This window comes from Thamnophis sirtalis, unplaced genomic scaffold (assembly GCF_051295495.1).
Source record: "Thamnophis sirtalis isolate CommonGarterSnake01/CBP01778 unplaced genomic scaffold, rThaSir2_p1.2 scaffold_4, whole genome shotgun sequence".
Lineage (NCBI taxonomy): Eukaryota > Metazoa > Chordata > Lepidosauria > Squamata > Natricidae > Thamnophis > Thamnophis sirtalis.
The window spans coordinates 51262515-51284829 of record NW_028261384.1 but is presented as its reverse complement, the minus strand read 5'-3'; the positions used below and the strand labels follow the sequence as shown (position 1 = coordinate 51284829).

Genomic DNA, 22315 nt, shown 5'->3' with positions numbered 1-22315 from the left:
TCCGGCCGCACGTCCAGTCCAGCCGCTAGGCGACCTCCCTGCAGCCTCCTTGCAAGGGGAAGGTTTGGGGCGAGGGGTCCTCTGCTTCCCCCGTCCCAGCAGTAGAGCCCGGGCACCTGGTTGCAAATGCGTCTCCCTCGCCTGCGCTTGAGACCTGCAGCCAAGGCAGTGCCAACGTCGGAGGAGGGGAGGGAGCCAGCTGAGGAAAAAAGACCCCCACCCTCTTCCCCTTTGGGGGGTCTCCCCACTTACCATCAGAGCGGCGGGGCGGGGAGAGATCGGATCCAGCCACCTCCCCTGCCTGGGCGGGCGGGAGGCGCAGAGGAAGGTGAGCAACAGGAGGCGCCCAGGTTGCTGCGCCCGTCGCCGCCCCGTGCCCATCTTGGTGCCGGCCTGTCAAAGCGGTGACGCGGAGCAGCCAAGCGCCGATTGGGGGGGGGACGCCAGGCAAGGGAAGGCGGGGGTGGAGGAGCCGTCTCTAGCTCCGCTGGTGCCAACCCGGCCCTCCCCACTTCAGAGAGAGAGAGGGACACTCGCTGCCCAGTGCCCACCCCGGCGGAGAAGGCACGTGGGGCTTTGGGCTGGCGGGCACCGTGCAACAAAACCTCCCCCCTCCCCCATCAGGTGGCAGGTGGGGGGTACGGGCACACCTATCTTGCCAGCCCTGGCATGAGCCAGCGCGGTTCTCTGTGTGTGCTATTGTGGGTCTAAGGTAGCAACCACACCAGCCTCCAACTTGCAGGCTTGCCAGTCCAAGCTGAGTCCCAGCCGTGTTGCTGATTGCGGGTCAGTTTTGCCAAGGTGGTTGTGAGAACGGCATTAATAGGGAAAGCTGGCTTCACCTGTTACAGCAGTGATGGGGAAATCTTTTGGGCTCAAACATTCAGAAAATGTTTAATTTCACTCTCCTGGTGCGTGTGTGTGTGTGTGTGTGTGTGTGTGTGTGTGTTGCACACATACAGACATCCTTGACCAAAGAGAAACATTTCTTTTTCAAATTCATTCATTAAAAAAGAATACACTTCAATCATACGTGGTGTTAAGTGTTGCACAAAGAAACAACACAGGAAAGGAAAGAAGGGAGGGAGGGAGGGAGGAAAAGGGAAGACAGGGAAAGAGCAGAAAGACAGAGAAGGTGAAGGTAGATTGGCAGAAGGAATGAAGAAGGAAGAAATAGGAAGGAGGGAAGGTGAAAGGATGGAAGGAGGAAGGAACAGAAGCAAAGAGGAAGAGAGAAATGGAAAGAGCAGAAAGACAGAGAAGGTAGATAGGCAAAAGAAATGAAGCTGAAAGAATGGAAGGAGGAAGGAAGAGAAAAGGAGGAAGGGAGTGAGTGAGGAAAGAAGAGAGGATGGAAGGAGAAAGGAAGGAAGAGGGAAAGAGCAGAAGACGGATAAGGTGAAGGTAGATAAGCAAGAGGAATGAAGGAAAAAGGGAGGTGTCTCGAGGAGGGGGAAAACATTTAGTGACCAAAGTTACAATGGCATTGAAAAAAGTGACCGATGACCATTTTTCACACTTAGCGACCGTTGCGACCATTTTTCACACTTAGCGACCATTTTTCACACTTAGCGACCATTGCAGCATCCTCATGGTCACGTGGTCAAAATTTTGTTTGGCAACAGATTCGTATTTATGCTGGTTTCAATGTCCTGGGGTGACCTTTTGACAAAATATAAAAATTTTAATCAACACCCCCCCCCCCCGGTCAATGGTGTCCCTCTTTACCAATCTGAAAATCTGGTCACCTTAACCGTGACAGAAAATCATTATTAAAAAGATACCCATATACAGAAATGAACTCTGATGAAAATGAGTAACATGGTTCATTTTAAGATACTTTTTGTCTCATTAACCTTTTCAAAGGAATTAAAAGAGTTTGTAATCAAAGTAATCAAATGTATACTATATATTTGGACACTCAAAAGTGTTTCATAAAGTCTTCTTCATGGCAAATTCAATAATGATGGGAAAATATTCTTTCGTGGATGAAATAAACCTAATATTACTTTACCTACTTATATATAATCTTTTAAATCAGAATTCGCTTAAGAGTCTCTTTTAAAGTCTATACTGCAGCTGATGGCCTTTCCAATTCAGATCCTCATCAGAAAATCACCAGGGTTACTTTGTCCTTATAAAAGGACAAACTCAATAATGCAGAAAGCTTTCTTCCAATATTTTTAAGTGATCCATAATAATTAGTACAAGCAACAAATTATATCCTAAACAAAAGTTATATAATGTTGCCGCTACAAGTTCATGACTGCCCAATTTTGTCTATTATTTTTATTTGTATTCAACTTTGTCTCTTTAAATAAAATATGGATGACTTAGACCTCCAGTTGGAAACAGAAATCCAGTGGATTAGTGTTATTCAATGACAGATATGTTGCCATCTCAGAATGATTATAGAGCTAGTAGAAAAGCTTTTCCTTTTTTATAGTTTGCTATGCAATAAAAATTAAACTTAATTTTTTAAAGAAAAAAAGCCTAACTAATTTGCTACTTATTAATGTAAAAATGTAAAAACATATTAAAAACATAAAACCCATAGCAATCAGGAAATCGACATTCAACATAATCCCAAAAAGGGAATCACACATTGCGGGCCACAGCCTGCAGCCCATTTCTTGGGAAAGAACAGCAGGGATGGGGCCAGCCTGATCTTGGGAGGGATGATATTCTAAAGGGCAGGGGCAATGACAGAAAAACCTCTCTTTTTAGGCCCGCCAGCCAACATCACTTGACAGACAGGTCTTAAGAGTATGCCCCTCCTGCCTGACCACAGGCAAGGCAATCCTTCGTTAACAACCATTTGTTTAGCAGTGATGAACAAAGGGACTTGTGCCCAAAGCTATGGTCATTATAGCACTGGTTACCTGATGAAAATTCAGGAACTCAGCAGTCAGCCCATACTTAGGATTGCAAAGGCACTGTAATCTATGCTCTTATATATTCGGGAAACTCCAAGAGCACAGAGAAAAGTAGCAGCTGTGCCCCATAAAGGGACAAACACCCATGAAACACCTGCCCAACCTTGTTTGACAGTTGGGGTAATTTAGAGTAGTATGCCCCAGCAATTCCAGGATGGAAAAGCAGGAAGCAGGCAAGCCACAGGGATAGGAAGGCCATTAAAGTTGCTGTAATCTAAGCCTTTTCCCATGCATGACGATGGCAATAGAAACATCCCCACCAGTGCCTTTTCTCATAAGCATTGTGGCAACACTTGCTTCATTCTTTGCCTGTCCCTACTGTTAGAGTTGGATGTAGCCCTTCCCCCATCTATTCCTCTTGGGACTTCAGGCCCTATTTACTTGCTGGAGTGGTCAGTTGATAGGGAGATGCTCCCCTGTCCTGGTGGCCCCACTATCCAACAGAGGCACCAGTTACAAAAGAAGAAAAGTATCTGGAATCCACATAGAGGAAAAATGCCAGGCAGCACTGCAGTACCTCAATTCATATATGGCCTGCATCAGTCCTCTTAGGGCCTCTTCCACCACTAGGGCAACTATACACTCCTTATTCTGTATGCCATATGCCATTCACTTAACTCCATTCATGCAAGTGGGAATGCCAGGATTGATATAAGATAAGCAATCATATGTATATCTTGCATAACTATTTTGCTCAGGTGTGATTATTAATCAAGCATTATTTGCCTAGGTGATTATACATTATACTGTATACACATACACACACACACACACACAAACACACACACACACACACAGACGGTCTTGTTGTATTTGGGTCTTTTCCCCTGTAAGATTGAGATTGTCTTGGCAACGTTTCAGCAAGGTCTCAGGCTGGTTTTGGGCTTAAAGTGTGATCGAAGCTGCCTTCTTTCTATAAAGCTTGGTGGGGGGGTGTAGAGTTCTGGCTTTGTTTCAGTAAGTAGAATGATTGGTTGTGTGGTTATATCATGATTATACCACGCGCGCCGCCCTGCTGGCATCGGCGGCTGTGCCGCCCACCCGAAGATTCCCGCAGGAAAACGCGGCGGCGGCTGTTTCACCTCGTGCAGAGAACTTCCACTCGGTCCCGGAGCTTCTGCCGCCCGTGGCGGCCCCTGTGCTGTGCCGCCACGGGCGGCAGAAGCTCCGTGACTGAGTGGAAGTTCTCTGCGTGAGGTGAACAGCCGCCGCCGCAGGGGAGGGCGGTGGCAAGCGACCACACCTCTCAGACTCGCTGCGTGGTCACTGGGAACCTCAGCACAGGCGCCGCCACACCAGCAGAAGCTCTGTGACGAGTGGAAGTTAGTTAACTGTGCAGGAGAGGGCGGCGGGAAGCAACCATGCCTTGCGGACTCGCGGCGTGTTTGCTGGGAACTGCCGCACAGGTGCCGCCACGCCGGCAGAAGCTCCGTGACTGAGTGGAAGTTCTTTGCGCGAGCGGCGGCGGCTGTTTCACTCGCACAGAGAACTTCCACTCGGTTCCGGAGCTTCTGCCGCCCATGGCGGCACAGCACAGGGGCCTGTGACGCAAGGTGAAATGCAAAGGGGGAGAAGGAGGAGAGGAGGCCTGTCTCCTCCCCCCAGCGCCTCCCAATTCCCACCGGTACCATCCATTACTCACCAGTTAAGCTAAGCCTAAGCAGCTGCAATGAAAACAAAAGACGAAATGAAATGGAGACTCGTGCAGGCGTGCTAAGCTAAGCGGAGTCCAGCCAATCAGTGAGCTGGCTGGGATGGAAAATTTTCCATCCTAGTCAGCTCACTGATTGGCTGGAGTCCAGGCCAATCAGTGAGCGGCAGGCTGGGCTGGCTTAGATTTTTGTGTAGGATAGAACGGAACGAGCCAGCGAGCTAGCTGCTAGCAGCTGATGGGCGGGGGAGCGAGGGAGCTGCGAGCGTCAAAATAAAGCATGTTTTTTAAAGAATGGCCCGGGACGCCAGAAAAATCATGAAAAGGCGTGCCTGTCTTGCCAAATGCAGGACATCTGGTCACCCTAGTCACGGTGTCTGGAACAAAAAATAATCCAATTTTCTGCCTTCCCAATCCCTTTAAAAAAAAAAGCAGAACTACACTGGTTATTTTACAATCATCCTTCATATGACTATAGTTGTTTTAACATCCCTTTATAACAAATATTCCAAAATTCAAAGCAAAACCACATAATGGCATTCCATTGTCTATTTTCAATATCATCCAGCAACATTCTATCTTTGTGAAAACATTCTAAATAAAAATTAATTATGTTTGTTAACAAAGTTTCTAAACCTCCTTTCTTAAACAATTTATATCCAATTTCAATATTATAGGCTTTCATACATAACAAGATTTCTAAACTTCCTTTCATAGTCACCATTTAAAAATTTATACCAAATTTCCTCTTGTCGAAGCAATATATACATTATATCATTATCAATTATTTATCTAACTATATCCATGATCAATCCAATTTCAATATTATAGGCTTTCAGACATGACAAAATTTCTAAACTTCCTTTCATGGTCACCATTTAAAAATTTATACCAAATTTCCTCTTGTCGAACCAATATATATGTATACATTATATCATTATCAATTATCTAACTAGCTATATCCATTATCACTTCATTTTTAACATAATGCTCTAATTTTAACTATTTAGCTAGTATTTTGTTAATAGTTTTCATGTCTCAACCTGTGTCTTTCCAGTAGTAGTACAGTCTTATTTCTTTTGCTTATGTGGGATTAATCTTCTGGTTATTTCCTTAATCAACTTTGTGTGGACTTCTCTTCACACCTTGTTGCTTGTTGCATGTCTTATAAATTCTCGAAACCCTCCATCAGCTTCTTTAATCAGCTTATCTTTCGTTATTAATAGTGCTTTTGGCAAAGTTCCTCTCCTTAAATCCATCAATTCTTCTCTTTTTTTCTCCTTCTATACCTTGAAATCTGGGGTAGAGGTCCTTTCTGTCTCTCTTCCCTTTTCATGTTCCATTCTTTCCATTTCCAACCACACACAGATCACTGTCAATATCCACAGTTATCTTGCCTCTGTTCATTTTCCCTTGGGTTTTTGAGACTCTAACCTCCACTTTTTCCATTAGCTGGCTATCTTCAATTTTATCAAATTTTGCTATATTACCATCTATATTTTCCAATTTCTTCTCAATTCTCTCTGATGTTTCTAATAATTTTTGAATTTCAAACATAATCTGTTGTAATGTTATGGTTTCTTCTTGGTATTGTGTCATTGTCCAATTTATAAACACTGCCACTCTAGTTGAAAACAAAGCTTTGTTTTTCACTTCTCTCTCACTGCCAAAGAGACATCCAAAGGGCATCTGCATAAACAACCCATCTTATCTCTTTGCAAGCTAAAACCTTTGAAGTGCAAGGTCAAAATGATCAAAGAAAAGAGAGAGAAAAATACTTCCAGAACTCAGCCTCCAACCTCCAAGTGGCAGTGTAACTTCTTTTCCCTCTGATGTTACTGCTCTCTTTATATTCCTTTTATATTCTTTTTATATTCCAAGCTTAAAAGAAACAAGGCTCTTAAATAGAACAAAATTAAAAGAAAAAAAATTATCCAAGCCAGTATTGTGAAAATTAAAAAATAATAATCCATAGGTTTAAAAAAATGTAGAAGAAAAACCAATACTTTCACTTTAAAAAGTAGGAAGTGTTTGCAAAACTTCCATCCATAGAAGACAATTAAAAAAAGGATAACACACTGTCCAAAATAGCTTAAATTCGCCACTTCTTTTCTTTTCTTTTCTTTTCTTTACAAGTTTGATTTGGTTTTAATCTTTTTTGGGCAATCTCTTTTGTAAAAATAAAATTTCCTCACCAAACGAACATACTTTCTCTTTCCGCTTTCATCTGGTTGCGGAGCTGTCCCGACTTCAGCAACTTGGGGCTGCACTTCTATCGCCAGCTAGAAGAGATTATCTTGGATTAATCAGGAACTTTGCAATGTCCCTGAGATCAGCAAGATGTACTCTTCCCTGTCACCATCTCTTCAGGACGGTTTAGGTCCAGATGGACCACCCAGCGGTAAAAGTATTGGCTGCAGTCTCAGAGCTCTGAGATTGCACATTCCTATCGTCGCGACGTCAGTTCATTTCTTCACTATCCGGACTTTTCAAGATTTCGGGTTCTCTGTGAACTTCCCAAAAAGTCAGCTATCACCCACAACCAGGATCCTTCATCTGGGGGCCGTTGTAGACTCAGTAACAGGACTGGTCCTACTATCTCCAGAACGACGCTCCAGCCTGCAGACACTGGTCCGGCAGGTGTGCGAAATCAGTCAGTTTCCATCTTGGACCTGTGACGACTTCTAGGGAAGCTGGTGTCGTGTATTGGGATAGTTCCTTGGGCGCGCTTGCATGCCAGACCTCTGCAGTGGACTCTTATACCATACCAGAGGAGACTCATGAGCAACTCATCAATGATCATCCCTCTGCAAGCAGACATACAGCTATCCCTGCAATGGTGGCTTTCACTGGCGTTACATTGCAGCTCCAAGTTCAGGGAGCCAAAGCGAATCACAGTCACAACGGATGCCAGCCTGTTTGGTTGGGGAGCTCTGATCACCAACTGGCTCATGGTTGATGGACAGTCTCAGACCTGTGCCACAATATAAACTGGGTGGAACTGAAGGCAGCTCGTCTGGCACTTCGCCAATTTCAGGAACTCTTTACTCGACCAACACATTCTCCTCCTGACAGACAATGCCGTCACAAAGGCCCACGTAAACATTCAGGGGGGTATGCACTCCAGGAGCCTTTGGCTGGAAGCACTGAAACTCGGATCCTGGGTGGAGAGACATTTGTACTCCATAGTAGCGGAGCACATCTTGGGGATGGCCAACCACCAGGGCGGTTGACTAAACCGAGCAACCATAGACTATGAGGAGTGGCAGCTCCACCCCAAACTGTTCCGCAAGATTTGTCACTGACTCAGCACACCATTGGTGGATCTTTTTGCAACTCCAGCAAACGTGCAGCTCTCGTGTTTCTTCTCGAGGTTTCCAATTCGGAATGCAGAAGGGATGGATGCCTTGAGGAGCAGATGGCCGAGAGGCCTATTCTATGCCTTTCCACCCCTTCCTCTGATTCTGGGGACCCTGAGAAAGGTAGAGATGGAGGGAGCAGACATAATCCTGTTAGCACCGCACTGGCCCAGATGGCCATAGTTTGCGGATTTAGTCCAGATGTCCATCAACCATCCATGGAGGATTCCTCAGGAGGAGATCTCCATGTCCCAGGGTGTCCTCATCCACCCGGACTCTCAGTGGCTCCACTTCACTGCATGGCACTTTAGCGGAGCCTCCTGCGGAATGCAAATTCGCTGCCATTGAGGCTTCTAGGCACTCATCGACCATGAGGATCTATAATTCCACATGGTCGGTATTAGTCAGATGGTGTTCCACCTTCAACATATCACCAACTACGGCCTCTGTTCCCCAAGTCTTTAACTTCCTACCAGGACGGCCTAGACAAGGGCCTGTCCCATAATATCCTTTGGTGACAGGTGGCGGCACTGGCCCCAGTGCTTGCTGGGGAAGGCACCACCCCTCTGTCACAACTCCCAAACATCAAGAGTTTCCTATGGGGAGTGGCAAACCTGCGTCTGCCTACGGTCCATAGGTTCCCCACGTGAGACCTTCCCTTGGTTCTTAGACTCTTGACGGGTTCCCCCTTCGAGCCCTTAAGGACAATCCATCTCAGGCTTCTGTCCCTGAAGTTTGCATTCCTGGTTACTGTAACTTCCACCAGGCACATCTCGGGACTGGGGGCGCTGTCATCAAAGGGAGACGTGTGTATTCCACCAGGATGGGATGATCCTTTGGCTGGATCCAACGTTCCTCCCGAAGGTTAATTCTACCTTCCATAGGGTGCAGGAGATCATACTCTCATACATACTCTGTGTGTATGTATGTATGTATGTATGTATGCATGCATGCATGTATGAATGTATGTATGTATGTATGTATGTATGTATGTATGTATGTATGTACTCCACTTCCTACATCTTAGCTCTTCCTACCCTAGGGACTCTTAAGTTGGGTACGTCCCATGAGTAGCTCCTCCCGCATCACACACTGGAAAATGAACATTGGTCCTTACCTGAAGGTTGCTTTTCAGAGTGATGTGGGCGGGGCTACATCCCTCCCTACTTAGACATAGTCAGTCAGGTGGAGGGCTAGGGTGGCCTGGTTGTCTTTTATGTCGTTGCAGTATTCGGCATTCGTGACCTTGAGGAAACTGGGGAGCCGAGGGGAGGAAGAGGTGTATTAGAGAATTCCCCTCAGTCTTTGAACCAATCAGGCTTTGAGAATATCCATAAGTAACCCTTCCCGCATCACACTGAAAACCAACATTCAGGTAAGAACCAATGTTTGTTCTCCTGTACCCCTGCGAACCCCCAGCAGCTCCCCCCCCAATTCCATAAATAAGTTTTGATTTACTGTGATTTTTAAACTTGCACCAGGTTCAGACATAGATTAAAGACAAACTGGAATAGTTTGGATCAGGGGTTCCCAAACTATAGATTGTAATTATTTGGAGGAATCCCAAATGGAGTTGAAAATTTTAAATGACTTGTACAGGCAGAGCTCTCTTGTCTATGAGAGGACCTGGAAATTGCAGGGGTTGTAGGGTAGAAGTGCTGCAAAGCTAGGCCCAAAGGCAGTAGAGCAAGGCCTGGGAGCAAAGTTAGAAGATTTAGGGGCAGGACTGAGGGTGACAAGACAGGAAGATCCAGGAAACAGAAGGGACCTCAGCAAGCTACTACTTTCCTCTGGCCTTTGAGAACATACGAATGTGGATATTTGAAGATGAATGCTTTTTGAATAAGGAAGTATTTTGATACTTATTATCTGAGTGAAAATGATGTGATTTTTGTATGTGGATATATGTGGGTATGTTGCCATTTGTTAAAAGTCTGTAGAGATTCTCGGTCTTCCTGGTCATGGTTGTCCCAAAGGTGCTTTTTCAGGAGGCAACTGGAAAAATTACCAGCTGTCTGCAGGAATATAAATCCTTCCATTCCCCGTTATCCTGTTAGAACTGAAGAAGCTTCTTGGATGAGAAGTGAAACATATTCAAAGAAAAGAAAGTCCAATTGTTTCCTGAAAAATCCCCTTTGGGTTATTTGTTGATGTCTGAAATTCTCAGCAACTTAAGAAGAAAACATTGGGACTTGATTAGTCTTTAGTAAGACATCAAATTGAGAATAAATCAAAATATTTAATTTCTGATGTATCTTTTTGAGTAGCAATAAGTGGTATAATGCTTATAGTTGATGAAGAAAAATGCATTTATATTATCCTAATTTGCTGTTTAGAAAAGTTAAGGATTTTATTATAATCAGTGGCAGTTTTTTTCTATTTGATTTACTCATCCTGATACATTTAATTTTTTAAATAATGAAAATTATTATGAATTCCAGTTTTGATATGTTGGGATCCACTCTTACAGATTGTATTTGTTGAATAAGCTATAAGGTAAAATGCTGATTTTTTTTCATAATAAAGCTGTGTTGCTAAGGTCACATTTCAAAATACCTCATATTCGAGTCATTTAATTTATTTTCAAGAAAATGTGTAAAAATGAGGAGAGGGTCAGTATAAAAAGAGGAACCAAAATGTTTTCCTATTTGAAAACTAGGAAATTTATTTTGTGTTTAATATTTTGATTTTGAAACAGTAGTGAAGTTAAAATTTAAAAAGAGTACATTCTAAAACAAGTTGCACCTCACCTTCATAAAAATCAAAGCAAGTTAATTATAACCAGTTATTCTCCTAGGCGCTGCTTGGAGTGTCGAAGCACGGGTTAACTTCAGCTTGCTGCCCAAGGAACTGAGTTTTAAAATTGTTGTAGCTCCACCTCGTGGTTGCCTCAGAGGCTCAGTTTCAAAAAACTCAGTCGCCCTACAGGACGTCTTTCTGGGGCTTCAGTCCTTGAGCAGCAAGCTGGACCCCAAATCCTTAGCATAGTGTAGCTTCTTAAATTTTCCCTTCACTTTTTTTTAAGCTCTTTAAGTTTCTGGATAGTGTTTTTTTTGCTAGATCTAGCCTCCCGTTGCTCCATTTGCCTCCGCATCACGCAGACAGGCTTCCTAGAGCGCTGACAGCCCGGACGCTGTTCTGGGCAGGTCTCCGAGTTGGGGCTCTCTGGGTGGCAGCCTGTAAGTACGAGGAGAGCGTTAGACAGCCAGGAATCCCCTTGCGAGGAGCACTAGGCTCTCTGAAGCCCTGATGATGCTCCAGGCGCGCGTGCGCAAATTTTGCCATTTTGGGTAGCAAATTTGGCGCGCTTTCGTTCCTCGGCTCCAGCCTTGCCACGCAGCCTGTCCACCTCAGCAGATCGCTGCGGAGGGCCGCCATAAGTTCAGGGCCTAGCATTGGGTGGCCAGGCAGGCTCTTGCCCTCCTTTTCCCTTCCAGCGGCTGCAGGGAACCTCGGCCTAACCAGCCTTTCTACCTGCCTGTGCGACGCCAGAAGGTCCTGGAGAAACAATTCCAGCAGTCCCAGGCTGCGCAGCGTAAAAACTCTGTGGGCCCCACTCCAAATGAAATCGGGGGTGGGTCTCCCATGACTAGCCTCCAGCAAGGGGAGTCCCCCTTAGGCCCAATTAGCGAGGATTTGGGGTTTTCCCCCAATCCCTCCAGGGCATCTCTGGGGTCCCCAGCCCATTCCATGGCTGAAGAATCCTTGGAAGAGTTGGATTCAGGGGCTGAGGAGGAATCCTTGGCTCCTTCTGAGTTAGAGCCTCCCCTCCCCTCAAGGTCAGGAGGCCCTATCCAAGGCCATGGAGGAGGTTGTGGCTCATGCCATATCATGAGGCATATCTGATGGCATGCAACAGCTGGCAGCTAAGCTGCCTGTTGTGGCGTCCAAACCCATTGTGAGCCGTGCAGCACGGTCCAAAGGGCCTGAAGCTAGGGAGGCCTCTCCTACGCCAACGGGTATTAGTGAGGTCTCGGATTTGGAGGAAGCCGAGGTAGAGGTCCCGGTTCTCTCGGATGATGAGAACCTTGCCACTGAGCAGGCCACCAGTCCAGGTCTCTTCAACCCCGCGATGTTCAGGGCCATTCTCACCAAGGCCCGGGCAGTGGGGCCCCAGATGGGCCTTCTGGCCCCTGCGGCCAAAGCCCCGTCTGAGCAGGCCACTGGCGTGACCATAGAGCCACAGGATCCTGGTGCAGGCTTGTTTAAGGAGGTGCCTCCACCTCTAGATTTAGTTCCGGCCCCTCAATTGTTCTTGGATATTATTCAATGGCAATGGGCCCAGCCAGGGTCCATTGCGAATCCTAGTGGGACAAACAGGAAGCTTTATACTATGGAGGCCCCACTGGAGGAGCTGCTGAAGCTTCCCCAGGTGGACGGCCCTATCATGTCCCTCACTTCTCCTTCTTCCCTTCCCACCGACTTACTGGAAGGGCTTAAGGTGGAGGACAAGAGGGTGGAATCTGCAGCTCACAAGACCCACTTGGCTACCGCCTGGGCCATGCAGGCTTCCTCGTCCTCTTCCTATTTTGGCAGGGCAGCCCTCTTATGGCTTCGAAGGTTGTTGACAGGGCTTCCGGCAGGAGACTCTAGGACCAGGCAGGACGTCAATAAGATAATTGCCGCCGTGGAGTACTCCGCTGATGCATCTCTCACGGCCACTAAGTTTTCATCTAGGGCCCTGTCCTCGAACGTCACCTTGAGGCGCCTGCTGTGGCTTCGCCACTGGCAGGCTGATGTGAAGACAAAGTGGAAGGTGGCTTCTGCTCCCTTCAAAGGGGGGAAACTCTTTGGGGAAGCCTTGGACCCATTCCTAATAGAGTCCAAAGATAAGCGCAAAGTACTTCCCCCAGTCACCAAGAAGCAGGAGTGTAAGGGTCAGTCCTTTCGTAAGAATTCCTTTCGAAATGCCGAGCCCTCTACCTCCTCCGGCGGACCCAGTCGCGCCTACGTTCCACCTCAGGACCGCTCCCAGGATAGGTCCTCGTTTAGGGACGGGCAGGCAGCAAGGATACCATAAGCCATTCCGAGGGGGTTACTCTAACAAACCCTTTCAGAAATCTAAGTGACCGTCACAGAGCTCCCCCCATAGGCGGTCATCTCCAACTCTATGCCGCCCAGTGGGAGGAGACCACGACGGACAGTTGGGTCAGGAACATGGTCCACCACGGGTTGACTCTGGAGTTCCTGTCCCTTCTCCCAAGAACCTTCCTCCGCTGCCCCATCCGCAGGTCCGCCCACAAGCTCCAACTTATGAGGGCGGAAATAGACCATCTTCTGGAGATAGCGGCCATAGAAGAAGTCCCCAGGGGTCAAGAAAGCAGGGGGGTTTACTCCATCCTTTTCCTGGTCCCCAAGTCATCAGGGTGTGTGTGAGCGATTCTGGACCTCAAGAAGCTGAACAAACGTCTAGCATACAAGCGCTTCAAGATGCAGTCCCTCCAGACCATCCTGGGCTGCATCAGACAGGGCAATCTGCTGACTTTGATCGACCTGAAAGAAGCGTATTTGCATGTTCCGATACACCCGGCGCATCGCAAGTTCCTGAGGTTCCAGTTTGCCGATCGCCACTACCAGTACAAGGCTCTCCCCTTCGGCCTCTCGTCGACCCCGTGGACATTCACCAAGCTGCTGGCTGCTGTCGCTGCACGTCTCCGGTCTCTTCCCGTGAGATTGGAATGCTACCTGGATGACATCCTTATCCACTCGTCGTCCAGGGGCAGGCCCGGACCGATTCGAACACCACCATCGAGGTCCTGCAACTCCACAGGTTCTCAGTCAACCTCGCCAAAAGTCACCTGACCCCGGCCTGCAGAATCCAGCACCTCGGAACGATCATCGACTCCGAGATTTGCCAAGTCTTCCTTACTCAGGAGAGGGTGGACAGCATCAGGACTCTGGTGAGGAGCATCCGCTCGACTGGGTCAGCGTCGATAGTCTCCCTCTCTCAGCTGATGGGGAAGCTGGTGTCATGCATTTCGGTGGTCCCGTGGGCCCGTTGCACACGCTAGAACTGCAGTGGTTCCTGCTCCCTCTCCAGAGACGCAAGGCCAGCAACTCCAGATGGGTGATACGGGTCCCCCCAAAGGTCCTCCGTTCCCTCAGGTGGTGGCTGTCAGAGGCCCTCCTAAGGGCAGTTGCTTCAGGGAACCGGACCATCAGATAATAACTACAGATGCCAGTCTCTTTGGCTGGGGGGCTCACCTAGAGACCTCAGTGGTCCAGGGCAGATGGTCGCAAACGGAGCTCGCCTACAACATCAATTGGCTAGAGCTTTGGGCAGCCAGACTAGCCCTGCGCCATTTCCTCAATCGGGTCAGGGGCCACAATGTACTGATTCTGACCGACAACATAGCCGCCAAAGCTTACATCAACCATCAGGGCGGCACGTGGTCCCTGGCTCTGATGTTGGAAGCGGAAGCTCTGGACCGCTGGGTGGAGAGACATGTGGCCTCGATTCGGGCAGACCAGCTGCCAGCTGTCCCGGAGATTCAGCCAGCCAGTGGTTGACCTGTTCACCTCACCGACCAACATGCACCTCCCCCAGTATTTCACCAGGTTCCACTGTCCCAGGCAGAGGGCACAGACGCTCTTCGATCCCGCTGGTCTCCAGGTCGACTGTATGCCTTTCCCCCTCTTCCTCTGATTCCGCAGGTCATTCGAAAGATCCTAGAGGAGGGAGCGGAGGTGTTGCTAGTAATTCCACACTGGCCGAGGAGGACTTGGTTCACCAGAATGGTCAGTTTGTTGGTATCCTGGTCGTGGCGCATACCTCAGGAGCAAATCTCCCTCAGCCAGGGGGCCATTCAACACCTGGAGCCCCAGTGGCTGCAGTTGGCCGTCTGGCATTTGAGGGGGACCTCCTGAGGCTTCACTGTTTTTCTGACAGAATCATTGGGACTATTCAAGCGTCTAGGTGACCCTCCACTATCAGAATTTACGAAGCGACCTGGTCGTCCTTCTCATGTTGGTGCCTCAACTGTCACATAAGTGCTTCGTCCGCGACTATCTCACAAGTCCTGGACTTTCTGCAGGACGGTTTGGACAAGGGCCTCATGCCCAACACTCTCCGTTGACAAGTGGCTGCCTTGGGCACCATTCTGTCCACTGACTCTCAGTTACCACTTTCTAGACATCCCCAGGTTTGGGACTTCCTGAAAGGGGCTTCCAGCATCTGTCTGCCCACTGTCCACAGGTACCGAACCTGGGACTTGACTGTTGTACTACAGGTGCTTGCTGCACTCCCCTTTGAGCCGTTGCAGATGGTGGGCCTGCGCTACCTGACCCTAAAAACTGCCTTTCTGGTGGCAATCACCTCGGCCCGCAGGATATTGGAGTTGGCCACCTTGTTGGTTAGAGACGACCTATGTATTTTCCACCCCGATAGGGTCATCTTACGATTGGATCCTGCTTTCGTCCCAAAGATCAACATCATTTTCCACAGAGCGCAGGAGGTAATTCTCCCGGACTTCTGTCCGTGCCCCAGGCACCAGAGAGAGGTAACGTGGCACAAGTTGGACTTTCGGCGGGTGGTGCACATTTATATGAAGCGGACCGCTCCCTTCCGTAAGTCAGAAGCATTATTTATCTCATTCCTGCTTCCATGGGAAAGAAGGTCACGTCCTCCACCATAGGACACTGGCTCAGAGCAAGTATCAAAATGGTTTACGAGACTCAGGCCAGACCGGTTCCTCCTCCTATTACCGCACATTCTACGAGGAGCACAGCAACTTCTGCTTGGGCTGCTTGGGCTACTCAAGCACCAATTGAGGAAATTTGCTGTGCCACTACGTGGTCTGGTCCGTCTCCATTCATACGAAACTACAAACTGGACATGTTCGCCTTTACTGAGGCATCGTTTGGGAGGAGAGTTTTGCAGAGAGTCGTGGCGAGCACCGCGGCCCCGGACGGTTCTTCTTCTTCCCTCCCAACTTCGACATAGCTTTGGCATGTCCTGTGCTTGGACACTCCAAGCAGCGCCTAGGAGGAAGACCGTTGGCTTACCTGAATGGTCATTCTCTAGGTGCTGCGGAGTGTCCAAACCCACCCTTGAGGTGGGGTCGTGAGGTGTGTTTTTCTCACCTTAGGTCTTGGACTTGGACTGGTTCGAGTTATGGACTATGGAATCTCCTTCGTTTTTCGAAACTGAGCCTCTGAGGCAACCAAGAGGCGGAGCTACAACAATTTTAAAACTCAGTTCCTTGGGCAGCAAGCTCGTGCTTGGACACTCCGCAGTGCCTAGAGAACAACCATTCAGGTAAGCCAATAGTCTATTTCAGTGGAAACTAACTACAACAGCTGCAAGCCATTCAATTATTTGTTTGAATTGGAATTCTGAGATATTAAAATGTTTGAAGCAAAAGGTAAGCTCGTTTGTGATAATGAAATTTTCATTATGTTTGTGCTGCAGATTTCATCAGCACAAAAATGACTCTCTTGGCTGAAGTTGCCAGTTACCGGTAACTTTTGGTTCCTGAAAATTTGCCTCTATCAAAAAGTATTATAAACTCAGTGTAATACAGTTAGTCTTCAAGTTATAACCACATTTGAGCCCAAAATTTATGTTACTAAGTGAAACATTTGTGAAGTGACTTTGCTCCATTTTATGACTGTTCTTACCATGGTTTTTAGGTGAATCATTGCATTTGTTAAATTAGTAACATGGTTATTAAGGGAATCTGACTTCCCCATTGACTTTGATTGGCAGAAGGTTGCAAAAGGTGAACACATGATCCCAGGACACTACAATCTTCATAAATATGAACCAGTTGCCAAACATTTGAATTTCGATCATGTGACCATGGGAAATGTTGCAATAGTCATAAGTGTGAAAAACTGAATCTTCCGTTGGAGGTGTTACTTGGAACCTTGACAGATAAGAAGCCTCTTCTTTCTTTGGGGGGTATTACTTGGAACCCTGACACATAAGTCACTTCTTTCAGTGCCATAACTTTGAATGGTCACTAAATGAACTATTGTAAGTAAAGAACTACTTCTGTATACGACACCTTTGAGTTTTCAATGCAATGGTTTAGAGTTTTAATTTATTTTCTGTTTGAATAGTCTTGTGCCCCTTTAATTTCAAGAGATAGAGACCTACAATCTATCAATTGTATAGTACTTTAATCTTAAAACAGTACCTTGTATTTTAGATATTAAATTGTTCCAGTGAGTAATCTCAAGATGACTTTGCCATTTCTAGATATTTCAAGAATATTTTTATTTTTCAGCCTTAAATTTCTTACTGAACAATGGCAAATATTAATTTGTCAATATTATATATGAAATGTCTACATTTATTACATGTATTGGTTTTAGATTTTTATTTTTCTGGGTTTCAAAATAAATTCTCCAGAGAAAAATAACTTACATATCTTTATTTTCTTTAATTAACAGGTATTTTATATTGGATTTTGAGACTGGAATTCTACAGTACTTTGTAAATGAGCAGAGTAAAAACCAGAAGCCTCGAGGAATCTTATCTTTAGCTGGGGCTATAGTTTCTCTCAGTGATGAAGCTCCAAACATGTTGGTGGTATATTCTGCTAATGGAGAAATGTATAAATTGAGAGGTATAGTATTCTTTAGGTGTAGTTCCCGTAACACAGTATGATCTTCCAACTATATTAATTGTGGTACACACTTTTGCTTGAAAGTTTTAATTAAAACTTTCAAGGCTGAAAAAGTTATTGAATAGCAGTAGCACGAGCACTTAGACTTATATATCGGCTTCATAGTACTTTTACAGTCCACTCTAAGCAGTTTACAGAGTCAGTATATTGCCCCAACAATCTCCTCATTTTACCCGCCTCGGAAGGATGGAAGGCTGAGTCAACCTTGAGCTGGTGAGATTTGAACTGCAGAACTGCAGCTGCACTACTGCGCCATCTCAGCTCATTGAAAGTTTATTGATTTAATTAAATTGGAAAATGTAAGAAGAATATATTATAGAATAGAATTCCCTGAATTGTACATTTCATATTGTGGGGCATGTTTGTTTACAGGAAGATAAACTTCTTAATTTATCAATATGTATTTAAATTGTAAGTAAATATTTTGATATCTGATACAGATTATTTCATGTATGTTTATTTCTAGCTGGTGATACAAAGGAGAGACAGTACTGGGTGACTCAACTTCGATCTTGTGCCAAGTACCATACTGAAAATAATTTGAAGGTAAAAATTACTGGATGAGAAAGTTGCATGACATTAGGGCACAAGTAAAAGTTGTAATAATAAAACCCGATTAAAAGGTTAAATCTGCAGGTTAAATAAATAAAATGCAAGCTAGAAGAAAACTGAAAATGCAAGAAAGGGAAAAAAAGAAAGAAAAAGAAATGATACAAAAAAGTAGCTTCAGTTCAATTAAAATTTATCTCTTACTCTGTGGTTGCAACTTTCTTCATTCTATAATTTATCCTATAAATTATACAAAAAACCATAAATCGTAAGTTCCTTTTTTGCTGTCCCTAAAGATTTCCAGCCAATACCTTGTGTGGATATTTTCTTTCATTAAAGAAATCAATTTGATCTTTTCAGCAAGTTGTATTGTCTTCACCAATCATTCCTCCTTTGTGAATAGTACTACATCTTTCCATCTTTGTACATACAATAATGTTGCTTAAGTACAAAAACAAAGTTGCATGATTTTTTTCCCAGCTGTTTGTCACATACATCAGTGTATGTATTTAAATTCAGAAATTTTTAGCTTTTTTACGCATCCATCAAACATGGTGAAATGTTCCTTTCTTGTTGACATTTCCAACATAAATTTGAGATGCTTTTATATATTCAAGACAACTTGGTGATATTTACCAATAGTACATCATTTTATAAAATTCTCTTTAAGATGATAACATAGTGTAAATTTCAGTTCTTTCCACAACATATTTTCCCATGGTCTCATCTGTATCTAATTGTAATCAAACTTTTACTCCTCTTTATCATACATTCTTTCACTTGTTCTTCTGTTTCATCTCCATAAAAATTTATGTTTTAGCAATTATATGTTCATCACTTGTATACAATTTTATTTCAAACTTAAACAATGTTCAAAATCATAAATTATTTTTTCTTCTTTAAATTTTTCTAATAATTAAAAATAAGAGAACCAATGACCACTGCATTATCTATCTGTCTGTCTGTCTGTCTGTCTTCTACCTACCTACCTACCTACCTACCTACCTACCTACCTACCTACCTACCTACCTATCATATTTATGTAACTGCCCATTTTATAAAAAGTGACTGTGGGTGATGTACAACAATAAATGAAAACAACAAATATATAAAAATAATTATAAACATATAAAATTATTACAAATTTAAAATGCTATAAAATTAAAACATACAAACCACACAGTAAAAAGATAAATCTCTGTGGAGCCATCTGGTTCTGTGGAATGGTGGTAAAACCAGGTATCAAGATTTTGCCGGCATATAATCCAGAGTGATAATGGGAATGAAGCTAATATGACTTTGGGAGGGAAATATTCCACAAGGTGGATGTTGCAATAGAGAAGACCTGCCTCCTGAATGTAGGTCTCTGGCAGATGATAACTGCAACATCCTTCTCTAACCCTTCTCTTCTAGATTTAATGGGACAAACTGACGTAATCAGGGAGAGGTAATCTACCAGATAACTTGGTGGCATGCCATCAGAAGTGTCAAATTGATCACATTGCAGGTCAGATTGTGACATATTGCATTGTTATTTGCCTTTGCGGAGCTAGGGTGAGCATAGCCTGCGTGGGCCATATCCAGTCTGCGGGCCACCATTTAACACGTCTGCATGCCAGGAATATCTTGGTCACCAGTTCATCTCTTAATTTATTTTACATTTTTTTGACAAAAATGATCTGTCTCATGATAAGTTAGATATTTGTGTTTTGCTATTATTCCATGTCTATGTTGAAAGCCACAAAGGTGATTTTTTTTTTGATGAGTACATTTCATAGATTGGGTCATTTTGCTGCTGAAATTTGGTATGTAATCCCAGAATCCTGTCCCACTCAACATCTTCACCTTCTTTGAAGCCTTCAAATTCCTGTTCTATAGCACATTTAGATATGTCATCTAGTACAAAATGTTTTCTTTCTGTCAGCCATATCTAGAAGGTCATGCAAATGTGGTGTTCAACATTTAAGTTATTAACCTGTCCATTGGATTATTCCATGCCTACAGGAACTACTGGGGCAGATTATTTAAAGGTTTAGAGCTGTTGCCATTTATATTGCTCTCTACTTTCTCACAGTTGATTCCTTTGGCATGCCTCAGTTCACTTATGGAGTAGATAAGAATAAACAAACAAATCAAATCTTAATAAGATGGAAATACTTTTGAAACATCACCACCACCACCACCACCACCACCACCACAAACTGGAATTCAATTTTAGCCTGCTTGAATGGGGTTGCATTCTCCTTGGAAAAGCAGGTTTGCAATCTGAGATATTTGACTGTTTCCAGATCTCAATATAGTGGCAGTGGGAAGGAATGCATATCCACATTTATATTTAGTTAAATATTAGTAGCAAATATTTTAATTATATTAACTTTGATAGCTACATGTGCTCTGTTTATAATAGTTATCTTTTAAGAACCTCAGAAAGCTTCAGTTAATATATACAGTAGCTAGATTACTAAGTGGTAATGATCCAGAATCATATTATTTCCAGATTGAAAAATGTGTACTGGTGGACTCCTCTCCAAGATGGCTGCTGAATGATAGGAAGTTTTATTTTTCCAACGATCTACCAATTTTGCTGCCAAAACTGGTTTTTTTGCAGAGATGCTTCATGGATTTGAATGGGAACACTTAGGAATGACCCAAGATAGCTTTTGGATGTCCATGGACCCACCTGGGAAGGGGAGTTTTGAAGATTCCAGTTCCCTCTTTCTTCCCAGCAGTTCATTTTCTTAAGAATGCTTGGGTTTTAACTTCACTTTTTGAAGCTTTTGTTTTATTTTTATTTTTTTATCTTTAAAAGCTGACCAGCTGGTTGAATGCCAATTTATTTTACCCCCCTGCTGGACTTTATCTGGTTTTTTTTCCTCTTTCCCTTTGAGTTGCCATAATTTTCGGAGTATAAGATGCTCCAAAGTATAAGACACCTAGATTTTGGGCAGGAAAACAAGGGGAAAATATCTGCCTCTGCCTCCCAGCAATTTGCCTCCTTGCAACAAACAGTACAGACAATATACACTATTTGTGGTGTTATATTTCAGACTATACTTGTAGAGATGCAGTTAAAATCGATGTACTTTCTGGAAGAATAGTTATTCTCTGCTATTTAAAAGAATAGCACTTTTTAAAACAATAGCACTGGGCCTCTTCAGATCAAGCATTTATTTTAAAAAGCTTCTTCGTTTTTGTTAAGTTGTCTAGAATAATAATAAAGCAGTCTTTAAAAAATAAGTCTAATAATTTGAACATTCTATAGGCATTTATAGTTGTTGACTTACCTCTTTGCAGCAAACAGCCTGATTAGCACAAGAAGAAAAAAATCTGCCTCTCAGCAATTTGTCTCCTGGAGCAAACTGCAAGTTTCACTTTCAATTTCTTCCCATCATCAGCTGCAGGGATTGCTATAGCTTATTGAAGCCTCCGCAAGCCCATCCCCACTTTTGCTGCAAAGAGGTAAATTGCTGGGAGACAGAGGCCAAAAGGTTAGGGGCCAGTGGGTAGGGCTATATTCAGTGTATAAGGTGCACCCACATTTCCCTCTGTTGGGGGGGAAAAGGTGCATCTTATACTCTGAAAAATACCGTATGTTGTTGTTTTGAATAACCTGCTTTATTATAAAAAAAACCATAGCTTGGAATAGTGAAGTATTTTTATTTGATTTACATCTATATTGGATTTTTATTAATTTGTAAAATGTTTGGAGCTTATCTTTTTAATTCTTTTAATTTTTGATCAAAATATCCAGAAATATTCAGTTTTTAAAGTTATTTTTTTTCATTCTGAGGATTCCTGTGTTTTGTTATCTACCGCTGACAAGTTACACAATAACTTGCAATAAAGTATTATGTTACAGACAAGCAAATGTGGCTGACATTTAAAAAAAGATTGTTTGGTAATATGCAATACTTACTTGAAAGTTTTTTTTTAAAAGTTTGTTGAAATGTTAATGATTGTGGAATGATTCATCTGACCATAGATAAATTCTAGACTCACAAAAGAAATGTGATCCGAAAGCAATAGATTCATTGGAAAGAAATACGAACTCTATAGACTTAGTCCCTTAGTGCTTTTTTAAAATGCACCTGGACTTTCTGGCTTTTCTTTAAAGACATTTTGCTTCTTGGATGAGAAGCGAAATGTCTTCAATGAAAAACCAGAAAGTCCAGTTGCCTCTTGAAAAAG

The 22315-nt window shown here is 44.1% G+C and overlaps 1 protein-coding gene across 2 annotated transcripts in view; it reads left to right on the top strand.

Annotated features, from left to right (window-relative positions):
• The window catches only part of OSBPL10 (oxysterol binding protein like 10), an 88967-nt gene that overhangs the window by 16993 nt on the left and 49659 nt on the right, over positions 1-22315 (top strand). For both annotated transcript variants that reach the window (XM_014052801.2, XM_014052803.2), the window contains exons 2-3: positions 17343-17518; positions 18045-18124. In XM_014052801.2, the coding sequence (XP_013908276.2) occupies positions 17343-17518; positions 18045-18124 (256 nt within the window). The remainder of the gene's footprint in view (positions 1-17342; positions 17519-18044; positions 18125-22315) is intronic.